This window comes from Lissotriton helveticus, chromosome 7 (genome assembly GCF_964261635.1).
Source record: "Lissotriton helveticus chromosome 7, aLisHel1.1, whole genome shotgun sequence".
Taxonomy (NCBI): domain Eukaryota; kingdom Metazoa; phylum Chordata; class Amphibia; order Caudata; family Salamandridae; genus Lissotriton; species Lissotriton helveticus.
In genome coordinates, this window is record NC_136068.1 from 521,333,129 (window position 1) to 521,357,875 (window position 24,747).

The 24,747-nt window shown below is 42.5% G+C and overlaps 1 protein-coding gene across 2 annotated transcripts in view; it reads right to left on the reverse strand.

Annotated features, from left to right (window-relative positions):
• Positions 1–24,747, reverse strand: part of LOC144768705 (microfibril-associated glycoprotein 4-like) — a 676,294-nt gene that overhangs the window by 60,304 nt on the left and 591,243 nt on the right. The window contains exons 3-4 of one of the 2 annotated variants that reach the window (XM_078652571.1): positions 16,639–16,799; positions 3,067–3,163 (exon numbers count right to left, since the gene is read on the reverse strand). In XM_078652571.1, the coding sequence (XP_078508697.1) occupies positions 3,067–3,163; positions 16,639–16,799 (258 nt within the window). The remainder of the gene's footprint in view (positions 1–3,066; positions 3,164–16,638; positions 16,800–24,747) is intronic. The other variant, XM_078652572.1, reaches the window with a different exon arrangement.

Genomic DNA, 24,747 nt, shown 5'->3' on the forward strand with positions numbered 1-24,747 from the left:
AGCCTTTACTAAAACCACAGATTAAACTTCATTGCATTTACCTCAACACGCGTTCTATGGTCAAACACCAAATGGACATATTTTTTTATTGTTGACATCTAAGAAACCTGATATCATGCTTCTTACTGAGACTTGGCTTAACCAGGACTCATTACCAGATATCTTGGCCTCTTTCCCATCTGACTATTATATTTGAAATGTTAATCGATCTTCAGGAAAAAAAGGGGGGGGAGTGGCTGCCATCATTCACAACACTCACAAATTTACTATACTCCCATCTCTTGTCCTGACCAGCACGGAGAATATCGTTTTTAAGACAGACACCGACAGTGGAGCACTATTACTAGTTTTGATTTATCGACCCCCTCATTCTAGGCCTACTTTCTCCGTATCACTGGCCGAACAAATGGCTTCTCTCGTAACAAACTACTCTAAAATTGTCCTAATTGGGGATTTTAATCTCTGGTTTGATGACACTGAGGTAGACCCCCAGGCAGCAGAACTTAAGGACCTACTTTTAGACTTGAATTTAACTCAACAGATTTACTCTCCTACTCATGAGAAAGGTCATAGTTTGGATCAAATATGGTCTCACAATCTTTCCCTATCCCTCTCCTCCATAACTCCCTGCATCTGGTCTGACCACTTCCTCATACATTTTACACTTACCATCGATAGAGGCACAAAACAGTCATCTCAAGCTGGGGGAAAAATTAGGAAATGGAAGGGCATTAACACACCGGCTTTTCTGGACACCTTGGCCACTACCCTTCCTCCAATGACTAAAGACATCGATATCATCGAAGAAGCCTTTTCACACTGGATACAACGGGCAGCAGACATCCATGCACCTTGTGTGAATTCCCCCCCGCTCACGCCCTAACGACGCACATAAATGGTTCACTCCACAATTGAAGACCTTAAAACTTGAAGTGCGTCAAAAAGAGAGGAAGTGGAGGACCAGGTACTTACCACAAGACAAAGCAAATTACTGTATGGCCCGCAAAATCTATCAAAAATCTATCCTAAAACAGAAAACTGATTATTTTTCTGAAAAAATTTTGAACTCGCAGAATAAGACAAAAGATTTGTTCAACATAGTGAACGATCTTTGTAATAGTGATAGAACTACCTCTCTGGTTACTCCTACACAAGAGCTTTGTAACTCTTTGAATGCTTTTTTCTTAAATAAAATCATTACTATAGAGCAGAGCATTTTCAATTCTTTGCCCCCTCTCCCTCTGGATGATGTCTATCACAACCCTTTTACTCTAGAAACCTTGCCTTCCATCGATGCTAAAGTCCTGCCTGATCTCCTTGCTCGTGTTAAGTCCGGATCACCTGATGACATCTGTCCCCCACATATTTTTAGAGAGGTGGGGTCGGCCATTCCTCAGGGCGTTCTTTCGCTGCTAAATGGATCACTTCTACAGGGTAAAGTGCCCAGCAGCTTTAAGAAAGCCTTGCTCATTCCACTGATTAAAAAAGCAGGAGCAGACCCACATGACCCGATAAACTACAGGCCAATATCTCTTCTACCTTATGCATCAAAAATTTTGGAAGCCCATGTCTCCACGTGTGTGTCCAAATTTATAGAAAATTCCTTGAACCTAACCAGGCTGGCTTCCGCCCCTGTCACTCGACGGAAGCCGTGATCCTTGCTGTCCAAAACACTCTAAGACACAATGCCGACAGAGGCATCCACCAGGCCCTTGTGCTCCTTGACCTGTCGGTAGCGTTTGACACGGTTGATTATACCATTCTTATCAACCGTGTCGAACAAGCTGGCCTCAGGGTCCCTGCTTTAAGTTGGATTACCTCTTTTATTACAGGACGCACGCAATCAGTAAGACTTGGTACTTTCACAGCCCCTACAACTCCCACTACATGTGGGGTGCCGCAAGGATCATCATTATCACCTTTATTATTTATTTTGTATCTTCGCCCACTATTATACTCCCTAAGGAATGCCAAAGTCACCATCTATAACTATGCGGATGATCTCCAACTTGTCTCTCCTCTTAACACCACAGACTCTGTGGTGGAATTTCAAAACACTATGACACACATACAGAGGTGGATGAGCCTCAACCACTTGAAGCTTAACCCAGGCAAAACAGAATTAATCTTGCCTGGGAAAAGTGAACTAAGTTGGAGTCCATGCTTTTGGCCACCTAGTATGGGGGGTCCCACCAATGAGATCTTTCTCGGTTAAAAGTCTGGGAGTCACACTTAGCGTGGATCTTTCTTTGAAAGGACAAGTTGGTACAGTAGTCTATGCCAGCTTCTTTCAACTTAAGAAAATAAAAAAAATAGCCCCGTTCCTTACGCAAGCCGAACTTACTCAGGTTATCATTGCCCTCGTTCTGTCCCGACTGGACTTCTCAAACAGTCTTTACTTGGGACTTCCAGCGGGCTTGCAAAAAAGACTCCAACTTGTTCAGAATCAAGCTGCCAGGCTTATCCTGAAACAAGCAAAATGGCAGTCTATTAGACCTGGCTTGAAACAACTTCACTGGCTGCCTGTGGCACAGCGAATTGCGTTTAAAACTGGATGCATTATTTTTAAAACCTTACAAGACACAGGTCCGAAATTTATAACAAACCTTGTTTCCAGATACAATCCCTCATTAAATCTTCGTTCTGCTTATAAAGCTTTATTGGTTGTCCCGACCTTTAAGAAAAAACGCCTTGGAGGCTGCTGCTTTGACCATCTTGCAACCACCTTTTGGAATTTGCTACCGTTTCCTTTAAAAATGAGCTCAGATCTTCTCACTTTCAGACATTCTCTTAAAACATGGCTTTTCAATCAGGCTTATTGTTGAGTATTTACTGTGTGTTATGTTCCCTCCGATAGGACCATGAAGCCTTCGGGCGTACGAGCGCTTAACAAATAAATATTAACATAACATAACAATGCATCATGCCGTTTATACCAGTTCAAAATTCAGTGGATCCATGTGAAATCACATGCTCAGTTTGTCTGCCAGCTGCTGTAAAAAAATACACATCGATTTCACCTTCTAAATCTGGCTTTGTGACATAAAACGAGCGTATTTTACTCACCCAGCCAATATTCCCCGTCGGCTCTTCCAAACCCGAGTTTGTAATCGGACCAGTTCCGGATGAAGCTGACAGAGCCATTGAATCTCTTTTGAAAAACCTGGAGATTGCCAAAACCACAGTGAGAAAAAGTATTAATACACTTGCATTTCAGGACACCACAACATTAATTAAGATCGTAGGGGAAGAGAAGACAAGATAACGTGGAGAGAGATGCAATATTAAACAACAAAAATTAAAATATTCTCGGAGATGTTTCTTATGTACGGAATATATAGATAGAACTTCTGAAAGAAGACAACACAATAATGTGGGAAAACATTAAGGCTCAGTATGGCAAGTTTTAAATAAAGACAGAAGACCTATGAACAAGACAACAAAATCTGCACTGGAAAAAGCAATGTTTTTAAACATATATAGGCTTTCCTGTTTTCAGTTTCTATTTTTGGTAAATTCTGGCGGGGTTTTTTCAGAGTTTTCAATAACTTAAAAAACAGTTGTTATCAGTGGTTACACATTTTCGCGCCACTAAAAACAACAGAAAAAGTGTTTTTCCGGTGTTTATGGAACGTTTTGCTTTTATTATTGCTTGCTTTCTGCACTGAAAGAACATGGTATATAGACAGTGTACTTATAGTGTATATGAGGTCCAAATAGATTTTTGCAAATTAATCTTATTGTAGTACACCATACAATACTTCTTCAATGAGTCTTTGGGTCATGTGCGCTTGCTCTTTCCTTCCCATGTAATCTTCTGTGAAAAGGACCTCTCAGCATTCATAGCCCCATGGGCCGAGAACCATCAGCTAAGGGACACAGTTGGGATGACTCTTTCTTTGATGCCACATAAAGCACGAAATTATAAATATATGCGTTTTAGTTCCTGTGCATAAGAAAACAGTGCACCAGAATGGACTAAAAAGTCAATACCATCCCTCATTAACTCTGAAGATGGTAATGATGCTTTCATCTAACAAGTGGCAAGCATTTCCTACAGGGAATCACTTCAGCTCGGGTATCAATTTTGACAGGTCATCACACAACTTTTTTATATACGTAGCTGAATCACTGCAAATACAAACAATATCACTCCAATCTTTGTTGAACATGGAAAGAACCTTTTTTGCAGAGCATTACAAGTGACACTGAGTTCAATGCTTTCCAAAAGTCTGGTGTCATGTTTTCACCACTATCCCAGAAGCTTGGTGATATATATATACTTGTCACTATACCTTGCATTGAATGTTTAACCCCTTCCATGCTCATGACGAGCTCAGCTCGTCATGGCATATACCTCTCAGGTGCTCATGACGAGCTGAGCTCGTCATGACCACACCTGTTTTCGTTGTTGTCCAGCACAGCAGGGAAACTCTTAAGCAGCGATGTGGTTAAAGCCTGAGGTGTTGGAAATTCACCAACTATCAATACTGACCCACTAGAAACTATGATCTGATGTATTAAGGGTTTTTAACCATTCTCTGTGGGTAAATGTGATGACACATATTAGGAAAGATTTTTATTAAACCAGCCATTTTACCTATCAGTGAAAGAATCAAATGCAGCCAAAATATCAAATATGAGTTTGATATTTTCTGATTCTCTACAGTTTATAAAATAATTAAACTAGACCTAAAACATGAACCTAAACCCTGCATCTTTAGACCAAAGGGTACAAAACTGAAAAAAGTAAAAGGAAGAAGAAATAATATTTTAGTGTCATCCCTAAAGAACACAACTCAAGCAGAATAATGTTAGCCAGTCCTCCTTACTGCTAGCTTGTATAACAAAGTTACATTGTATTGACACCTTCAAGAAGAAAATAATGACTCTTTCACTCTCTTTTTCCTTTCTTTGAATGGCATTTAGTTTGTGGTTGTGCAGGTGTTTTTTCAGTGTTTATATGTTTTCACCGGTGAGGGCTATTTATCTTTCAGTGGGGTTTTATCAGTTATCGGTTTACACCTAAAACCCCACAGCCTAAACATATAACAGGATAGATAGGACGCTGTTTCTTCCATACAATCATTTAGGTGTCTACAGCCCAACAAAGAACTGCATACAAATGAGTAAGGCATTACTTTATATGGAATCAATTCTAGACTATAATATATTATAATTAGATTATTGCTATACATTTAAATATGAGCAAGAATTATTCCCGTACGAAGCTTCTACAGTGAGGAAACATTAATGTATTCTGCTGGGTGTTCACCTACAGCCAACACGTGGAGCTCAGACATATAATGCCAATAAGCTTTTTCCAGGCACAGAACAAGCTTAGAGCCCATCAAGAAAGTTATCAGGGTTGATCTTAGTGCCATTCTGGGGATCATACATTCAATGTGGTAGAAGGTGAAAGTCTCTAAGGTTGTGGAGCACAAAGTCCATGATGCTCATTAGCTTTGTCGGCCTCCAAAGTTATTCTGTTCCTTAAAAAAGCTCATTGGTGTAGCATGCCCGAGATAAATATGTCGTCTGTGGCTACAATATTTGAAAACCTAGATGGATCCAGACATACTACTTTTCGGATTTTATAAACTCGGAGTAGTCCACCTGGAAAGCTGCACGAGTCACAGGTTTTCAGGTATACTGCTGGCAATGTCATATATTTTTGCTAATGGGTATTTCACCAATGGCTAATTATACACAGAGTGCGAATAAATTCCAGGGTAAGGCAGCCCTGCTGTTCAAGAGGACAATATTTTTCTTTTTGTTTTAATTTCTTAATCAGGAAATACTTTACTTCTGGAGAAACCCCTCCTCCTGCACCCCTTCGTTTGTGGATGGTCCTTTCATCTTCTAGGCAGGCTCTACCTTTGTCTGCATGCCATATATGTTCAGATTTTTTGACTTGCGATTTCTCAAATGCAGCCTGTACAAAAGCAAAACTTATAAGTGGTACAGCAGACTACTTATGGCAGTGTTTCCTGATAGCTTTACGACCACACATCTTACAATGGTATTGCCTAGCCATTGGAGGGGAGTGACGACTCTGTAATTTGCAAGTCCATTTTATTTAATAGCCGCAGCGTCCTCCCCAGCTGGGGTACCAGCAAAGGACTGCGTCATACACAGAGCTTAGTATTATGCGTCTTTATTTTCCACGTGTAACTGCAAACTCAACATTCTAAACCAGGCTTCAGTGCATTCCGCTCTTACACTTACATCACAGTTCTACGGAGTACATCTGGAGCCAAAAGGGTTCAATCATTTCTAAATCACAAGACACTATATCTCCCCCTCTCTGTTAAATAAAAAATGTAAATTTTTACAAAAGATATAAATGGACATATACAGTCAAACCTCTTGAATTAATCTTCTTGGTGCTTTAATTGTTCAACTTGATCTTGTCCCGGGGTCCTGGGAAGTGTTGTGTCCGATGTCCAGGACCTGCATCAATGGCGTAGAAGCAACAGCAGTTGCTGTTGTTTCAGACCCAGTCTCTCCTTCAACTATTAGATCTAATGAACAATTAGTCATGTGCCTAAAATAAGAAGAGTTTCTGGTAATGGATTTCACAGGGTGCTGGGCAGTCACCCTGTGTCCCTTAGTAGACACCACTTGAAGAGGTTCTGCATCAAAAGAAGCATCAGATGTTGGTTTCTGCATTTGGCGTACGAGGACGAGATCTCTTTTCTTGAAGACTATGTTTTTAGTATGTCGTCTTTTGTCAGCATACACTTTCATCTTTTGTATGTTAACCAAGACATTCTCACGAGTTGCTGTCTCATCTTTCGTTCTTTGATTGGTCCATTAAGGTAACTTGGTGTGCATTGCTCTCCCGAACATCAATGTCACGGGACTCTCACCTGTGGTCAAGTGGGGAGTTAAATGACAAGCTGTCAAAGTAGATTTAAACACAGTTTTCAAATTGAGCTTCTCAAGAGTTGCATGCTGCACTGCTTTCTTTAGAGTACCCATAAAATGCTCTACAAGTCTGTTGGCCTGTGGCCACAGAGGTGTGCCATTCTGATGCTTTATAACCAAATGCTCCAAGAAATCTCTGAACTGTCGAATATTGAAAGGCGGTCTATTGTCAGACTTAACTATGGCTGAAACATGTCGCAAAGATGCCATCTAATCTTTCAAAGACTCGTTCTTGAGTAGAAGATGAAAGATCTTCAATTAATGGAAATCACAAGCATTCATCCATAATCACCAGCAGATGATGTCCGTTGTCAAGTGGACCGAAAAAGTTAATGCCTATTCTCTCCCATGCATGCTTCCGGAGTTCTGACATGTTCAAGGTGTGGTGAGTAATTTGTGTAGAAAGGCAGTAGCATAGATGGAAGACCTTTAATTCCTTTTCAACTCTGTCATCAAGGTAAGGAAGCTAGACTCGGTCCAGGAGATCTTGTTTTGTGGCAACAACTCCACAATGTCCTTCATGGGCCACTTCAATTATTTTTTGTCTCAGACTGTCCACGATCAGGGGATTTTTGAACCTTGGAGTGTAACTTCTTCCTGAGTTATGGACAGTTCATCCTTAACATTTTTGATATTCACCATCACTTTTGAGCAGTTGAATGTGCTGGTTTCAGGACTGAGGTGTAATTATCCTTCAACTTTAACATGTCCCTTTCATGGCTTGTGGCAGTGATAATCAGAGCTAATGAAATAGCAGCTGGTGTGTTGATTTTACAATAAAGTTGAATGGGCCGCAGCCATCTCGTATGGTGTACCGTGAACTTGTAGAGGTACCCTGGAAAAGTTGAAGCAGGGTTCTGATCCTTCCCTGGGCAATGCACAATGGTATAATTATACTCCTGCAACCATAGTCCCCATTGCTCAATGTCAGGAGGCATTTTGGCCTTTTGGATTTCCAAATATAGTCAGTAAAGCTTGGTGATCAGTTACCATCGTGAAAGGTTTTCTGTACAGGAATACATGGAAATGTTCACTAGCTCATACCACAGCTAAGCTTTCTTTTTCAGGTTGTAAGTAAATAAGTTCTGTTTGGGACAAACTTATATTTGCATATGCTACAATATGCATTTGAGTTTTGGGTGCCCACTGTGCTGTGCAAGACAGCACCTAACTGGACCGGGCTAGCGTCAACAACAACCTCTGAATGAAGCTTCAGATTGAAATATACCATTTTAGCAGCATTCTCAATGGCTTGTTTAATTTTCTTAAAATTGTTCTCACATTCACGTGCAAAATGAAAAGAAACATTTTTTTTTGTCAAGTCTCTCAACATAGCACTTACAGTGGAAAAGTCTTGTATGTATCTAGAATATAACTGGCCATGCTGAGAAATGAACACACCATAGAAACATCTTGTGGGGATCAGCATTTGACAGTGCTTGTGCTTTAGTCATATCCCCTTCAGAAAAGATATGGCCAAAGAGATTCACTTTGGCTTATGAAACTCGCACTTTTATGCACTTTTCTCACAAGTAAAACCTGCTTCAGCAAGTAAAAGACATACTTGTGCCAGAGCTTTATGGTGTTCTTTTTGTGTAGCTCCAAAAAGCAATAGGTCATCCACTGTAATTGAAAGCAATCGTGACAGGCTGTATCATACGTTGAATGACGTCTTGAAACAGTTTTGCAGTGGATGACACACCAAAACTTGGTCTTTTGTATGGACACAGTCCAACATCTATAGAAAAGTTTGTAACGTACCTGCAATCTTGTTCAAGTTCCAACTGATGATAACCTTTATTTAAATTAAGGAGATAGAAGACCTTTGCACCATTTAATTGTGTATTTATTTCAGCAATGTGTGGGCCTGGATATCATTCTCATTCAATTGCCTTGTTAGCCTGATACATGTCAGCTCATATGAGTACAGCTTCTTTATTGTCCTTTTTGGGCACTGCTGCTATGGGAGTAACCCATGGTGTTGGACCAGTAGACGCTAAAAATATCATGCTTAAGTAACAATTCAAGTTCTTTCTCAACAGCTTCTTGCAAATGAAAAGCAATTTGTCAATGTATTTAAGCAACAGGACTGACGTCCTCATTAATAGTCAATTTTACTTTCATAGTCTTAACTTTTCTCAAACCATGAAATAATAAAGGGAACTGACTTACTATTTCGTGATAAACATTGATGTTGTAATTCACCGAAATCAGTCCCATATTAGCGGTAGTGCTAAAATTGAGTAGACAGGCACTTGACACTGTGCCTTGAAGTACATGGATGGGTGCTTGCATCTTCGTTTTCTTGTTTTTCATAGTAGCTACAAATTAACCTTGACTCTTTAACCCCTTCCATGCTCATGACGAGCTGAGCTCGTCATGAGTTGCGCCGCTCGCATGCTCATGACGAGCTCAGCTCGTTATGTAACGCGGTAAATCGAAAAAAGCCGCACAGCGCGAAAATGACCGCAGCACGCCTGCGGTTAAGGGTGTTGATGCGGCCCATGTATACACTTAGGTTTTTGCTGGCGTAAGTCGCAGTACTGAAGAGAATTCATTGTATTTCCCTCAGGCATAATATTTATCGATACACCACTGTGATAATGGAAGGTATCAAGCAACCATTTTATTTCAGTGTAATCTTTGGTCAATGTTTGAAAGACTTTAGGGCTTTGGCATGTTGATCTTTCTTTGATTCACATTTTTCTTAACAAGAGGCCAGCATGCGCACTCTTTTCTGAGACAACCATTGACATGGTGCAATCATTGTCTTCACTCTCAATTGGTACTGATACAGAAGAACTGTTTGATGATGATTTGCATGATGATTGATTTTGTTCAGTGTCGATTTGTCTTCACTGATATCACTGCTTGACCTTGTGGGTGCTCGTCTAACGTTGCTTCTCGAACTTTTCATGGGGCCAGTTTGTTTATGCGCTGTGATGCACTTACGTTTGTTTTGGCTTTGCAAAGTGTCACAAAGTGGTTCTACTTCCCACAGCCTTTACATATTTGTCCACCTACAGAACATTTACCTACATAGGGACACAGAAATCCACATCTGAAACACAGATTCTTTTTACGGGTAGACATCACCTTATGTGAGTATTTTGCTTCAGTTTTTTTTCACACTTATGACTGATTCATTCTGATCACCTCTGACCTCCATGTTAGTAGCTTGTCTATCAGCACGCTCTTCAGCTCTGGCAGTCATTAACACTCGCTCCAGACTAAGAGTCTTTCTCAGAATTTGTCATCAAAATGAATCTGACAAGCATCCATCAATAACTCTCAGACAGAGCTTCTTTAGCAAAAAATTCATAGACCTTACAATGTCTGATGAGTGTGTTGAGTCTCTCCACAAATTCATCAATGGGTTCTCCAACTTTCTGGCATTCGTGGTTGAAGATGTATTTTTCGTAATCAACATTTGGCATTTGATTAAGCTTGAGATTCAACACTTCTTTAATCTGATGATATATACTTTGTCATCAGTTTGTGGCAGTCTCTTTATGACTTCTGTTACACCATCACCAGCATGATTTTTGAGATACTTGATTATTTTTTTATCATCAGTCTCTTCAAGTGCATCAATGAAATCATCAAATGTATGTATCCAAGCGGTCCATCCATCACCAATATTTTGCTTTTTGCGGTATAGAACAGTGACGGTGGTTTCAGGAAAGCGTCAGCATGATAGACCAGTGGGGAACTTACTGATACTGTGTATTAATCTCTGTGGCTTGGATTATGTGACGCAGCAGTGAGGCCTTGTGACATGCTGGCCTCAGGATCATCTTTAATGATAGCTGGAAACCTTACTTCCTTCTCTCCCAGATTGAACATTTCACTATTCCGAAGCTATTAAAGACTGTGGTGATTGCCGCGCACTTGTTTGGTCTGGGTTGCAGCACCTGGCGCTAAGGTCGTACCTGCTCATTTTACTCAGGTTCTGGTGAGCAAATAACTGTTGTATTCTGCGATAGCTCTTTACGCACTCTCTGTCTTCACTACTTTCTAATTTTAACATTAACATGCACTTTGTGGTTTTCAATAGCTGCTTATTGAAAACCTGGTTGTATCCGCCTTTAGCGTTAACACTTCAGATAACACACAACTGTATAATGCGTATCAGCGTGGTACCTTTACAAACGGTTGATCATCGATATGATCATCGATATGAAGATTTCTTTGCAATGTTTTTGTAGTTTTTAACTTCTTTACAGAGGCTGGAGTTGCACTTTGACTCCACATATGTTAAGTGTTGGTTCCGCACTTTGACTGCAATGCATGTGGCACACACATGCAGTTTGCTTGGACCACAACAAACTATTTGGGAGAGCACAGTCGATCTTTGGGTTACTTATCGCCTAACTCGTCGCCAGTTGCAGCGTCCTCCCCAGCTAGGGTCCAGCAAAGGACTGAATCATACACAGAGCTTAGTATTATACGTCCTTATTTGTCTGCATGTAACTGCAAACTCAACATTCTAAACCAGCCTTCAGTGCATTCGGCTCTAACACGTCGCAGTTCTACGGAGTCCATCTGGAGCCAAAAGGTTCCATCATTTCTAAATCACAACACCTTACAATAGTGAGGTCATTTAGCCCATTTTGTGAACATCTGAGAAGATGCCATCTCATAAGGATGTGTTCATTAATAGGTGTGAAACCTTGTGAAGAGATGGAAGTTCTTTTTGATGTAAGTGGTTGGGGGACTTATCATGATGCAGTTTTTTGCACTGTGCCATCTAGTAAGGGAATTGTGCACTTCTCTTTGGCATCTTGGGCACCAACGTTAACTTGAAATGTATCTGAGTTCATGCATGTTTTTCTCACAGCAGAGCTTGGAAGCACAACAAGGCAATTACTCTGGAACCCAATCTACCAGCCAGTTATCACTTTATCTCTTTGTTACCTGCCATTGCCAAAGTATGTGAGAAAATGGTTAATAAACAGCTGACCTCCTTAATCGAACTGCATGGCTTGTTGCATCCGGCCCAATCTGGCTTCAGGGCTTCGTATAGTACGGAGTCACCTTTGGTGGACTTCACGGAAGCTATTCGTGAGACTCTGGATGCTGGGGGCAGGGTAGTTCTGGTCCTTTTGGACCTTTCTGTCACTTTTGATACTGTCCCCCATTCGCTTCTTTTAGCCTGGATGCCTAAACTTGTCATCATGGGTGTCGCCAGTGAGTGGCTGAAATCCTTTTTAGAAGGTAGAACCCAGCAAGTCTGGAGTCCCCCTTTTACATCTACCCCTCAAGCCCTTCAGACTGGGGTCCCGCAAGGGTCCGTGCTGAGCCCTCTCTTGTTTAATGTTTACTTGACCCCTCTGATTCAGCTGGCAGAGGCCCTGGGAGCTAAAGTTGTTGCTGGCCACACCCAGCTCCTGTTTACTTGGAAAAAGCCGGAGACCTCCTTTGCTCCGTCAAAACCTGTTTAGCTGCAGTGTTTAACTGGCTTACGGCAGCCCAGTTGAAATGTAATGAAGATAAAACTGAGATTTTATTCTTTGGGGAGTACCTCTCTGTTTTGGCATAGTTTTTGGCCGGATGAGTCCCCTAGGCCCTCACCTGCGGGACTCCCAGTAAAAAATCTCTGGATCTGGTTTGACAAAAAGCTTAGTTTCTCCAACCAAATCAGTAAATTGACGGGCACTTGTTTCAGCATCTTGAAACTTCTTTAAAAAGTTCTGCCTCGCCTGCCTTTAGCAGCAAAAGAAACGGTCATCTGAGCCCTTGTTACACACTGTATGTTGGCCTGCCTGGTTACCTAATGGACAAACTTCAGGTGGTTCAAAATGCTGCAGCTCGCTTGCTTCTTTACCTCCCCAAGCGTACTAGTGTCAGGCAGCATCTTCGGGAGCTGCACTGGTTACCAGTAAGGGCAAGGGTCACTTTTAAGGTACTGGTAAAGGCTCATGCTGCACTTTATGAATATGACCCTCGGTATCTTAGGAAACGCTTCCAGTTCTATACTCCTAGCAGACATCTGCGTTCCTTCAACATGCTTTTGGCCACCATCCCCAGATTTCATCTGAAAAGAAGGGGGGGCAGTTCCCTGTCCTATTTGGCAGCTATGGTTTGGAACTCCCTCCCTTTTGACTTGCGCAGCCTTCAGAACTCTACCCAGTTTAGGAAGAAGCTTAAAACTTTCCTTTTTGATTTAGCTGGTTCTGTGTTCTGACTGATCTTTTTCTCTTTTTTCCTGTTGACTCTTTGGCTCGCGCCGGGACACTCTTGAGTAGCTGTGTGCATTATAAATCCCCATAACATAACATAACATTACTGCCCTGTGTTTCCAAGCTCTGCAATAAGAAAAGCAAGCATTAACATTGCTATATTTTGAGGTAATGTAAATGTAAATTGATACTTGTATAGCGCACTACTCACCCGCAAGGGTCTCAAGGCGCTTGTATGAATACCGCTGTGGAACCCTTCCTGGCTTTCTCTGTGAGGTGTCCACTCCTGGGCACCCCCAGGTGGAGGCCAGGCATCCTTAGCGTTGTGGGGGCCGTGGTGGAGATTAAGCAAGCTATTGCCCAGAGTTGCAGAGTGGGACTCCATGATTGGAATAGGCACAGAGGCGAGAATTATCAGGTCCGTGGAATTTTGAGCCCAAGACCCTCCGAGGCGGGGAATTGAACCCTGGTCCCGGGCTAGACCTCTGCATCAGGGTCTGCCGCTCTAACCATTGAGCCACACTTCTCCACAGGTAATGTATGTGCTCAAAACACTAAAACAAGTATACAGATCCTTTCTGGCACAACACAGATAACGGCATCATGATACGGTCCTGGAATTGGATAATCAACAAATAAGTTTAATATGAAGTTTATGATGATATTGAGCAGGTTCTCTTCTGATATAGCTGATAATTCAGACCAGTCACTGAATTCTGATTAGGATAATAAGTTGAATCCGATGTTTGTTTTTGGTGATATCTGTAAAAACGTTCTCAATGTATATGCACTAAAACTGTAACCATGCAAAGTCACTGTAGTGTCAATGTGGTCTTTACGTGGTCACATTCTCAATGTGAGTGACCACCTCAAGGCTGGATCCCCTGTTGGCACGTCTTGGTGCCTTTGGATTTTCATCAGTGCTTCCGACCTGGTCCACTCCTCACAGGCTTCGTGAACGTAGGTAGTTGTGGGTTTATTGTAGCAACTCCCTACTGGTGGCTGATTCTTCTTTTGGCAATTGTTATCCCATTGGACTTCCTCCTGAGCTTTTGGAGTTTGCAGAGGGCGGTTGACAGGCAATGTTTGCACTGCCTTTCTTCTGGAGGTATCCTTTTGCCTACCCATCCAGTCGGCATTGTTGTTGTTGTCCTGGGCTTTAGTCTGGAGCTGGGTTGTGTGGCTGTGGTGCATTTCTGCTTACAGACACCAGGTATGGTGCCATGCATGCCTCAGTGTTTGTATTCAGGGTTGCTGTGTTCCTTTTTGGCTTTGCCCTCTATGCTTTGACTGCCGGGCACAAGGTCTGGTTCGTTTTTGCTCCCTGTAGTTCATTTTTCAGGTGATGCTGCTTGGCTCCTGATTAGCTATAGGACTGTGTATTGCAAATGAGTGTTGTTCTGGTGGGGTGCTATTCACGGAGATGCTAGCTCCCTTTGCTCAACCCCTGTCATGTTATAGGGGCATTTGGAGGCGATGCTCGAGGCACTCCTCTAGTTGCCCGTCCCCTCTGAACTCTTGTGGTCCTCCAGAAGATACCTCTAGTCCCTGTTGCGATTTATGCTATCAGTGTGGGTTGGGTTTGGTAGCTCTTTCTGAGTCATCTTTCTGGATTGTGTGCTGGTGGTGCTGGGTCCTCTGACCCTTTAACTCTTCAATTTTGGTGTGGGTTGAGTGGTTCTTCACCACTTCCAGATATAAAGTCTTAGCCACCCAACCACCCACCCTCCTCCTCCCCCATTACTTGACTACATTCCATCTTGCCACCCTATGTTCCAACCTATAAAATATCTTTAGGTGCCTTTGGAATGCAGAGAATGAATACAAAAGCTTTGGGACTGGGAGTCCGTTCAAAACCTGAGAGAACAGACAAGCACTTCCCCCCTCCTTTCCAAAAGCATGATGGGCCAGGGCACTCCCACACTATGCGCATAACGCTGACTATTTGTCTACAACCCCAGGAGCAACCTCCAGCTAGCTTCCCCTATTCGAGTCAGGCACACCCTGGTGGGGTATGCCCTATGAAGTATTTTCAGTTTCACCAGTTTAAATCCTGTTTTGGTTCACACTCCCTAGGAGAGCTCATCACCTCTTCCCATTTGTTTATTATATTTTTCTATATGAGGAATGTAGCTTTTCTGGGGAGTGGCTCCAACAGGACCCTGTCTTCTAATGGCATAGATTCTTCTAGATGGGATCGATTTTGGAATATGGGCTGCTAATGCATGGCAAAGTTGTATCCACCTGTACGACTCAGTCTGCTAGTTCGTATGCGTCCCTATGCCATTCCCATGTAATGGGTCCCTCTTTTCCCCTAATGTCCCCGAGTTTAATGACCGATCATGTCCCATTTTTTTAACCCCTTCACAGTGCCCACCTCTCTTAATATATCTCTGACCCACAGAGGGGTTCCTCATGTCGGAATTTCTTCCCATTTGGGCTCTGATAGTTTTTTCCAATATTTTCAATGGTGATGTCAGATAGTGACTTTGGTTTTTCCGAGTGTAGGAGGCCACTAAGTAACCTTTTGGCACCAAGATATGACTGCCTACTCTTAGACAGGATTTGTGCAGTGGAATTAAGGCCCACTCGTTTCTTGGCACCATCTGCAAGGCCAATAGTATTTTTGAATATCAGGCAAAGCAATGCCCGCATCATAGACCCGATGACTAACTTTGCGGGTGCTATTTCCGGCAAGTGGGTAGGAATAAAGAAAAAAGTAAAATGAAATGTAGAAGTGAAGATAAATAGCATGAAAATGAAAGTTTATGTGAAACTGAATCTGAATAGATTCCCATTTTAGTCAATATGTAGGAACATTATACTTAAAATGCACCATTTTGTAACAATTTTTTTAAGTATGTTCTTTGGACTCCTTAGAAGAAGTTGAGCTTTCTCGTTTTTCTCATGTGGTGAAATTCGGCATTTTCTAAGCACATCACATACTACTGATTGCGGACTAACAAGAGCGGTACAGGGTCAAATCCTCTAACCCAACACACAAGCTTTACTGGCTGTGAGATGCAGCCACCATCCTAAAGAGGTTTATAACATTTTTCCCAGCTTCGCTGCTGTTCCGTGCAATAATTCCATAAACTATCTCCCTATCCTACAAGAGAGAAGGCAGTATGGGTCATAAAGCTCACATGCATCCACCAGTATGATAGTCCACTTGCCTAGAGCATCCAGTGTATTAAATTGTGTGTTACCTAAATGTAAAAACTACTAATCTTTGTGGGTCCACTCAGACCCTCATTCTTTTGAGGTCAAAAAAATTGTGTACTATTTTGTTGAGCAATAATTGACACCTATTATCAGTGCATAAGACAATTTGTAAGGTATGCAAAATAAGTGAACCCATTATCAATGTAAAAAGAGCCCCAGAATGAGGTATTTTACGTAGAAAATATATCAAATACTTCTGATATTATGCTCACATTGATGAATATTCATAAACACTGATCATGTAGGGCGAATTTCAAGAGACACAACATCTTAATGGCCAACCATTTCCAGCAATACTCACAGTCCACTTCCCGCCATCGGTGGTCATGTCACAATAGATCGGAACAGGTGTTCCAGGTCCAGCTGGATAGATCAGATATACACCATCGACGTCATCTCCTTGTTCACTGATATCATCACAATCCAGGGGGAAGCCCTCCCTCTCTACCACTGAAAAGGAGACTGATTGATAATAGTGTCTAGAAAGGTTAGAGCTTCACAACAACTATAAGGATATTGCAGGCAGAGAAGATCATGATTACACATCGCATTACAATCTCATAATTACAGTATGGGGTAAGCCATCACCTGGAGTTTCCGTCTGACTTCTGACAGGTGCATTACACAATCAACAACACAGAGAAGCAGCGAGAAGTATTTACTGGGGTAAACCATCAGTTTCCCATACTATAATTAGGCTTTCCTGTTTTCAGTTTCTATTTTTGGGAAAATTCTGGTGTGGTTTTTTCAGTGTTTTCAATATCTTAAAAAACAGTTGTTATTAGTGGTTACACATTTTTGCGCCACTAAAAGCAATAGAAAAAGTGTTTTTCCGGTGTTTATGGACCGTTTTGCTTTTATTATTGCTTGCTTTCTGCACTGAAAGAACATGGTATATAGACAGTGTACTTATAGTGTATATGAGGCCCAAATAGATTTTTGCAAATTAATCTTATTGTAGTACACCATACAATACTTCTTCAGTGAGTCTTTGGGTCATGTGCGCTCGCTCTTTCCTTCCCATGTAAACTTCCTTGAAAAGGCCCTCTCAGAATTCTTAGCCCATTGGGCTGAGAACCATCAGCTAAGGGACACAGTTGGGATGACTCTTTCCTTGATGCCACATAAAGCATGAAATGATAAATATTTGTGTTTTAGTTCCTGTGCATTAGAAACCAGAGCACCAGAATGGACTAAAAAGTCAATAGCATCCCTCATTAACTCTTAAGATTGTAAAGATGCTTTCAGCATACCATCTAACAAGTGGCAAGGATCTACTACAGGGAATCACTTCAGCTCGGGTATCAATTTTGACAGGTCATCACACAACTTTTTTATATACATAGCTGAATCACTGCAAATACAAACAATATCACTCCAATCTTTGTTGAACTTGGAAAGAACCTTTTTTGCAGAGCATTACAAGTGACACTGCGTTCCATGTTTTCCAAAAGTCTGGTGTCATGTTTTCACCACTATCCCAGATGCTTGATGATATATATACTTGTCACTATACCTTATATTGAATGTTTAAAGCCTGAGGTGTTGGCAATTCACCTACTATCAATACTGACCCACTAGAAACTATGGTCTGATGTATTAAGGGTTTTTACCCATTCTCTGTGGGTAAATGTGATGACACATATTAGGAAAGATTTTTATGAAACCAGCCATTTTACCTATCGGTGAATGAATCAAATGCAGCCAAAATATCAAATATGAGTTTGATATTTCCTGATTCTCTATAGTTTATAAATTAATTAAACTAGACATAAAACATGAAACTAAACCCTGCATCTTTAGACCAAAGGCCACAAAACTGAAAAAGTAAAAGGAAGAAGAAACAATATTTTAGTGGCATCCCTAAAGAACAAAACTCAAGCAGAATAATGTTAGCCAGTCTTTCTTGCTGCTACTTGTATAACAAAGTTACATTGTATTGACTTCTTCAGGAAGAAAACAATGAATTTCACTCTCTTTTTCCTTTCTTTGAATGGCATTTAGTTTGTGGTTGTCCAGGTGTTTTTTCAGTGTTTATATGTTTTCACCGGTGAGGGCTATTTTTCTTTCAGTGGGGTTTTATCAGTTATTATAGGTTTAAACCTAAAACCTCACAGCCTAACTATAATCTAGAACCTACTCAAAGGAGGGTTAACCCAATTCTAATAAATCCCGTCTCATATACATTTGTGTGCGTGACTGCTCAAATATCCCAAGTGAGTGAGCAGATGGCACCCAGGTAAATTAGTGCCCACACCACATTTCTTGGATATTTTTGTGGGGTCCTCACCCAGAGGTACCACCTATGACTTGCTTCATCATTGGACGCACAGCCAACTCACCTAGTGTGAGTGGGTGGGCTCTATGCGCTCGTAGGCATAGCTCTTAAAGAGTTAAATTGCAGGGGATTGTTGAGCAAGTTAAAATTGCCTCTCAGAGCCTTAAGCACTGTTTTAATTAATAAAGTCTAGGGCTAGATTAAAAGTAGTGACATGTCATAAGGCTTCAATGGTCCTTGACACCAGAGCGTCGACGTGTTTCAGCCGTGTAACTCCCCACGAGGTTCAATTGTTTTTTTTCAGGACCAAGATAAATCCTTGCTTGATATGGCTGGCCTTTCCAGCATATTATAATGCATTCATAGTACTTTTTAAGAAGCATGCACGTGACACACAGACCATACATTAGGACCGTTTCCGGTAGTGGACAGGGTTATATACAAATCTCTCTGTATTATTCACAAAACACTGTATGAAAGGGGTCTAACTATCATTAAAAAAAACTATTTTGGTACTGTCCTCAACGGGTTCTACGGTCTGCATTAGCCTATCTGACAAAAGTCCCTCAGATAAAGAAATCTAGATAGGGGGGCATAAGTCTGCGCTATTTTTTTTTTAAACAAATGTTATTAATTATCTCCGCTGCAGCAGCTTAATAAATAGTCATAAGGCAATTTGTTTAATTTGATATTAGTTTTCTCACATTCTTCTCACTTGCCACAGGAGTGGTCAATTGGAATGCCCAAGCAACAATAAGTTGACAACAATAACTAAATTTCCCTCACCCTTCCTTTGAGTCATCTTGTTAGTGGGTCTCTCGTGTAGTACTGGGTCATGTGTATTATTAATTTCCTAGTTGTGCGCGCAGGGTAGGGTGATGCCAATGAGGTGTGACGTTTGATAGTCTCGTGGTGGCTGGCAATTATGCATATGTATTTGTTGTTGACATGTTTATGTCAGGAGCGTTCATTTTCATTCTGCTTCGCTCTCGTCGTCTGGGGGCTTTAGTTCTGGGTATTCTAGGTCGTGCACTAGGGTCTCCCAGTCTCTAGCTATCGCTATGTGTCGTAGCCCTCTTTTAGCTTCTCACAACGATATTTGGCCTTCACATACCGCCCATTTCAGGACCACCTTACGCTAGGCTGCTATCCTAGGACCCCTTCTCATCTTCCAGTTCCTAGTTATCTCCCGCTTTGCGAAAATTTAGGCTAGTCCTTGAAATCTGCTAGTGGCCTTAGTTTTAGTTGAGTGGCGGGAACCAACCCAGGTGGCAGCAAGCCAGTGTGCATGTCAGTTCTTTGTCTATGACCTCGCTCAAAGTTTGCACTTCTTGTTCACAAAATTCCTGCAACTGGGGGCAATCCCAGAACATATGTATTACGTGGGCCTGGGGTACGCCACATCGCGGGCAGGCCGTGTCCTCCACCTGAAAATATCTACTTATGTGTTCGGGGGTCAGGTATGCCCTGTGCAGGACATAATAGGTTATCAGTTTAAAGCGTGTATTTCTCGATACTTTTGGTGTCCCAGCTAGTATGTTATCCCAGTCTTTGGCCGGATGAGTCTGCGATACCTTGGCTGTAACTTTGGTATTCTCTTCCATTGGCATTAAGATCTCAATGCAGCTTGCCAAGTTTCACGAAATTGCTCAAAACTTGGCTTTTTCCATCACACTTAAAGTAAAAGGCACCTTGATTGCAACTAGCCGGTTTCAGAGGTTCACCATAAGCGCTAAGATACTCAGTATTTGTGTGGTTAATAAAAGTTGTAATTACTTACTTACCCACTCACAGTAGGTGAGTTGGGTGTGGGTCCAATGATGAAGCAAGCCACATGGAGTACCAGTGGGTGAGGACCCAACAAACATATCCAAGAAATATGGCATAGGCACTAATTTATCTGGGTGCCATCCGCTCGCTTGGAATATTTGAGCAGTCACGCATACAGCCATACATGAGACAAGATTTAGGAGCATTGGGTTAATCTTTGAGTAGGTTCTGCATTACATAATCAACCTTGAACAAATTCAATCAGAATGGTCACATTTAAGGCAAGGCAAACAAACAGTGAAGTAAAATGGAGTGAAAATACAGTGACAAGTGTAATGTCATTTATACAATTATTCACAATCACATAAAACAATGAGGTAGAAATTGGCATTGCATAACAGTTTCATACAATTATGTGGAAAAACGTAGCAAAAAAATTAGTCAAGGTTTCAGGCCATAGGCAAGTAATTGAGTTGGGCCATCCTCAGGAAGCCAGTTGTTTGGTAATATCAAACACAAGGAGAAGGAGATGATGGAGAGAGCACTGAAACTTTTCAGACACTCACCCCTAGTCACAGATATGGGATGAATCCATCATCGTTCTTTAGCTCACTTCGCCACCCCAGTTCAGACCCAACCATATACAAATCAGTCTTGACCCTGTTCCTTATGAGAGCAGTCCAGTCCGAACTGCCAAGCCAGGTCTTCCCCGGACTGGAAACAAGCATCCTGGGATCAGTTTCGGGGTAACACCCCTCTTCAGCCAGGCTAGCATGAATCCAGTGGAAAAGTGAGCAAGAAACCCACGTCTGGGCATACCCTGCCAACTTAGGGAGAACAAAGGAGATGATGGACGGAGGGCTGACACTTTTCAGACACTCACCCCCAGTCACAGATCTGGGTTGAATCCATCATCGTTCTTTAGCTCACTTCGCCACCCCAGGTAATATCAACCACAATCCAAGTAAATTAGAATGCTCCTAACTGGCATGGGACGTCTGGCTCCACATGCAAAACAACAGTGTAAGAGAGCACTTGTCATAATGGATCCATTATTAAAATCCAACCTTGGACATGTTAATGCCTCTCTATGGGTTTTCCAGTTGTCTGTTAGCTTCAGACAGGTGATCAAATGATGGTACATGAAGCTTTAGGGCCTTACTACAACTTTGACTTTCCCACAGCGGACGGTGCAACAAGCTGTTTGCTCCGTCCGCTGTAGGACTGCCAAAGCCATGGTGCTGCCGCCCGCCAGATTAGGACTTCAATTCTGGTCTGGCAGGCTGTCTTGGGGCGGTCTGACAGCAGTGGTCTGTGAGGCTTATAGAAGAGCCGCAGACCGCCTTTGCCAGAATGCTGACTGCACCTTCCTGCACTGAGTGGCATAAATGCCACACTGTGCAAGAAATGGGGTGCAAATAAAAAGGGGCACTACATGTGCCCCCCCCTGCATGCATCCCCAGGCCCAATTCCTTTATTCCAATTATGCCGCACATTTGATGGTGGGTTCACCACCTTGAAAAGGGCAGTGAAATGGCAACTTGGAATATGTTCTGCAGTGTCGGCTGCGGCACTGCCAGCGTATTCCGGTCAGTAAAAGACCGCCGGGCCAGTGGGATCCTTGATCCCGGCGGTCCCAGTGAACTTGTGGCTGTCCTACCCCGCAGTTATAATACTGCAGGCAGGCCCGCAGTGTGGCAGTGGTCGGAACGGCACAATAGGTTCAGTGGTCATATTTACAGCCAAACTGGTAAGAAGGCCGTTCCTGTTCAGCCCTGAATTTAAGAAATAATACCCCTTAATCTACTATTCATTGAGAACGTAGCACCTGAAACCTTTAAAGTAGCATGAGTCAAAACCTAAAAGCCTGCTCCTTAAATCAGGATTTCCTGCCTTACCAGGTGTTTTTGGAAAACTCTGGGTCTTTTGTGAAGCCTGGTTAGGCGGCAACTAGAGCAGGAGTTGTAAGCCACAAGGGAGGTCTGTGGGTTTATACTGCAGGTCCCCTTCCAAAAAGACTTACAAATGATAAAATCTGAAATGATTGTCTAAATAAAATTGTTTATTTGAAATGATTATCTTTTGGCAGATCTGGCATCTAAACAGAAAAGTGTTTTTTTAGTAACAGACATTTGATTGGACAATTAGTTATGGCTGTCTAGCGGCAAGACATGTGATAATTGTTTTATGATAATTCAATTGTTGAATTTGTTTTAAGTGTTTGTGCTAAATTTTGCCACAGCACTTTCCGCAATTCCTCTTGGAAGGCGGGTTATAAGGCCTTTGGTTATGTGATGTTTTACAGGGGGCCTTCACTCGTATAAGGAAAATTTCTCTACCTACATTGCACATTTTTATGTGGTTCAGTGTTGACATTTTGGATAAGGTAGTTTCCATTTTGGTGGCCTGGACACTGAATCATTCGTGGGACCTTCCTAACGTGAGAACTGTGTTGAGGCTCATTTGTGCATCACAGAAGATTGGTCTCCTTGATAATGGAGCTCTTCAACCCTGAATGATTTGAACGTTCACCTGCTTTGCCTGGTTGTTGTATTTGTACGTGCTGGTAAGTTCACATGGATGTGCATGGAAGTTGTCTAGCAATTTGACTTGGAGCTGCTGCACAACATTTCTCTCTTAATTTGAGTTTGCACATCTTTTGCTTGAACCATTCTACTACTATGATTTTTGAGGTTGATGGTTCACAGAACCCTCAAGAAGCTGCTTCAATTCTTCCCAGCTGTTTGAGTCTTGTAGCTACACAATCCACATATATATCACAAACAGAATCAATAACCTCTATAATTTCACACAGGTTTAGATTCCTGCCCACTGCTGTTTCAAAGCTAGATTCTTCCCCAATAGTGATCTCATTAGTAGGAGATGTATCTACTCTGACTATAAGTAGTGATCCCATTTGGTGAGTCTTTGGTAATTCCTCCTCCTTTTCTACACTGCGCCACGTCTCATTTTCCACACTAAGCCATACTGGGTTACAACAAGGTGAGAATTGACTTTGACTTTTTTTTATAGGTGTTTCAGATCTGGAAGCACCAATCTCAACATGACCTAGTTTGTGGCTTATCACCTAATCTCTCACAGCAAAATAGGGAGAAAATGCATTTCCTCTGCCATCATGTCAAGCCTTGGATTTAATTTGTTCATTTGCTATACACTCCACAACAGACCTTTTGAAACCCTCATATTCTTTATATTCATAAATAACCACTGATACGGATAGTGGAACAAGATGGCCGATGGTGAAGGAGCTCTTCCTGAAGGTTCCGGGGGTAAGGGATCGCCATATGCGTAAATTCTTGCAAAACCCAGCCCATCAAACCAAACCAGCTAAGTTAATATTTAAAATAAATAGATCTGTACTTGTGACCTTTAATCACCGGACCCACACTGCTGAGGATACAAGCTGTGATCTTCAGCATCAGGGCGGTGGATTCTAGGCGGTGATCTCAGGCATCCTGGCAGCTGATCCAGTGCTGGCCAACTGCATCTGCAGGGATCTCCCCAAGGCTGTTCTCTAACCCTCCAGGCTCGGCATCCATCCCCCGGGACTGCAAACCACAGGTGAACGATCCAATCCCGGAAACGCCTTCCTCGCCCTTTGCCCTCTGCCTTCGGACCTGAGGTTTGGTTGAGCCCTGCTTCATCTTGTCGGGACGACATCAGCCGACCTTCCGGGGATGATCTGAGGTGCCCTCCTCATCCTCTGCACCCCACCCGGGATCTTTCATTATCTTGCTGGGACGATGACAGCCGACCGCATGAGGGTGATCCAACATCAAAGGAACCGTCCATGTCATCAGCCCTCCGCTCGGGATAGGAGCCTGCTACCGACTTCAGGACACAGTAAGGGTGAGCCCTCGCCCCGCCCGCTGCAACCGAGACGGTTCAAATGGAGTCCCAATCAGCCTTGCCAGCGGAACTGCCGCGCCGCCTCTCAAGGAGGCCCGGACGCCCTGTTTTGTAGGCTACTGACCAGCCCTGACTTCCTCACCTGACCTTCTTTCAAGGAGATTGCTCGAGTTTGGGTCTTGGCGTATCCCGAGAACGGGTCCTAACTCAATCCATCAACCGGATCTGCTTGCTACTGGCCAGGCCTCTCTTCTTCTTCCCCTGACCTCCCCCCGCACAGGGGTGCTGCAAGAGTCCTGACTTCCTTCTTGGGAAGGCCTCTTGAGTCTGGGACCTGGATTGTTGGTCCAACTCTGCCCCCAAGAGCCAATCCTGATTCGATCCACCCAACGGCTGCACGGAGCCTTGTCCTGCTGTCCAGAACAGCCTCCCTCCACCACTACATGGGTTGGAGCAGGTAGAATGCTTTTCCGGAGCATCCCAATAGTGTTG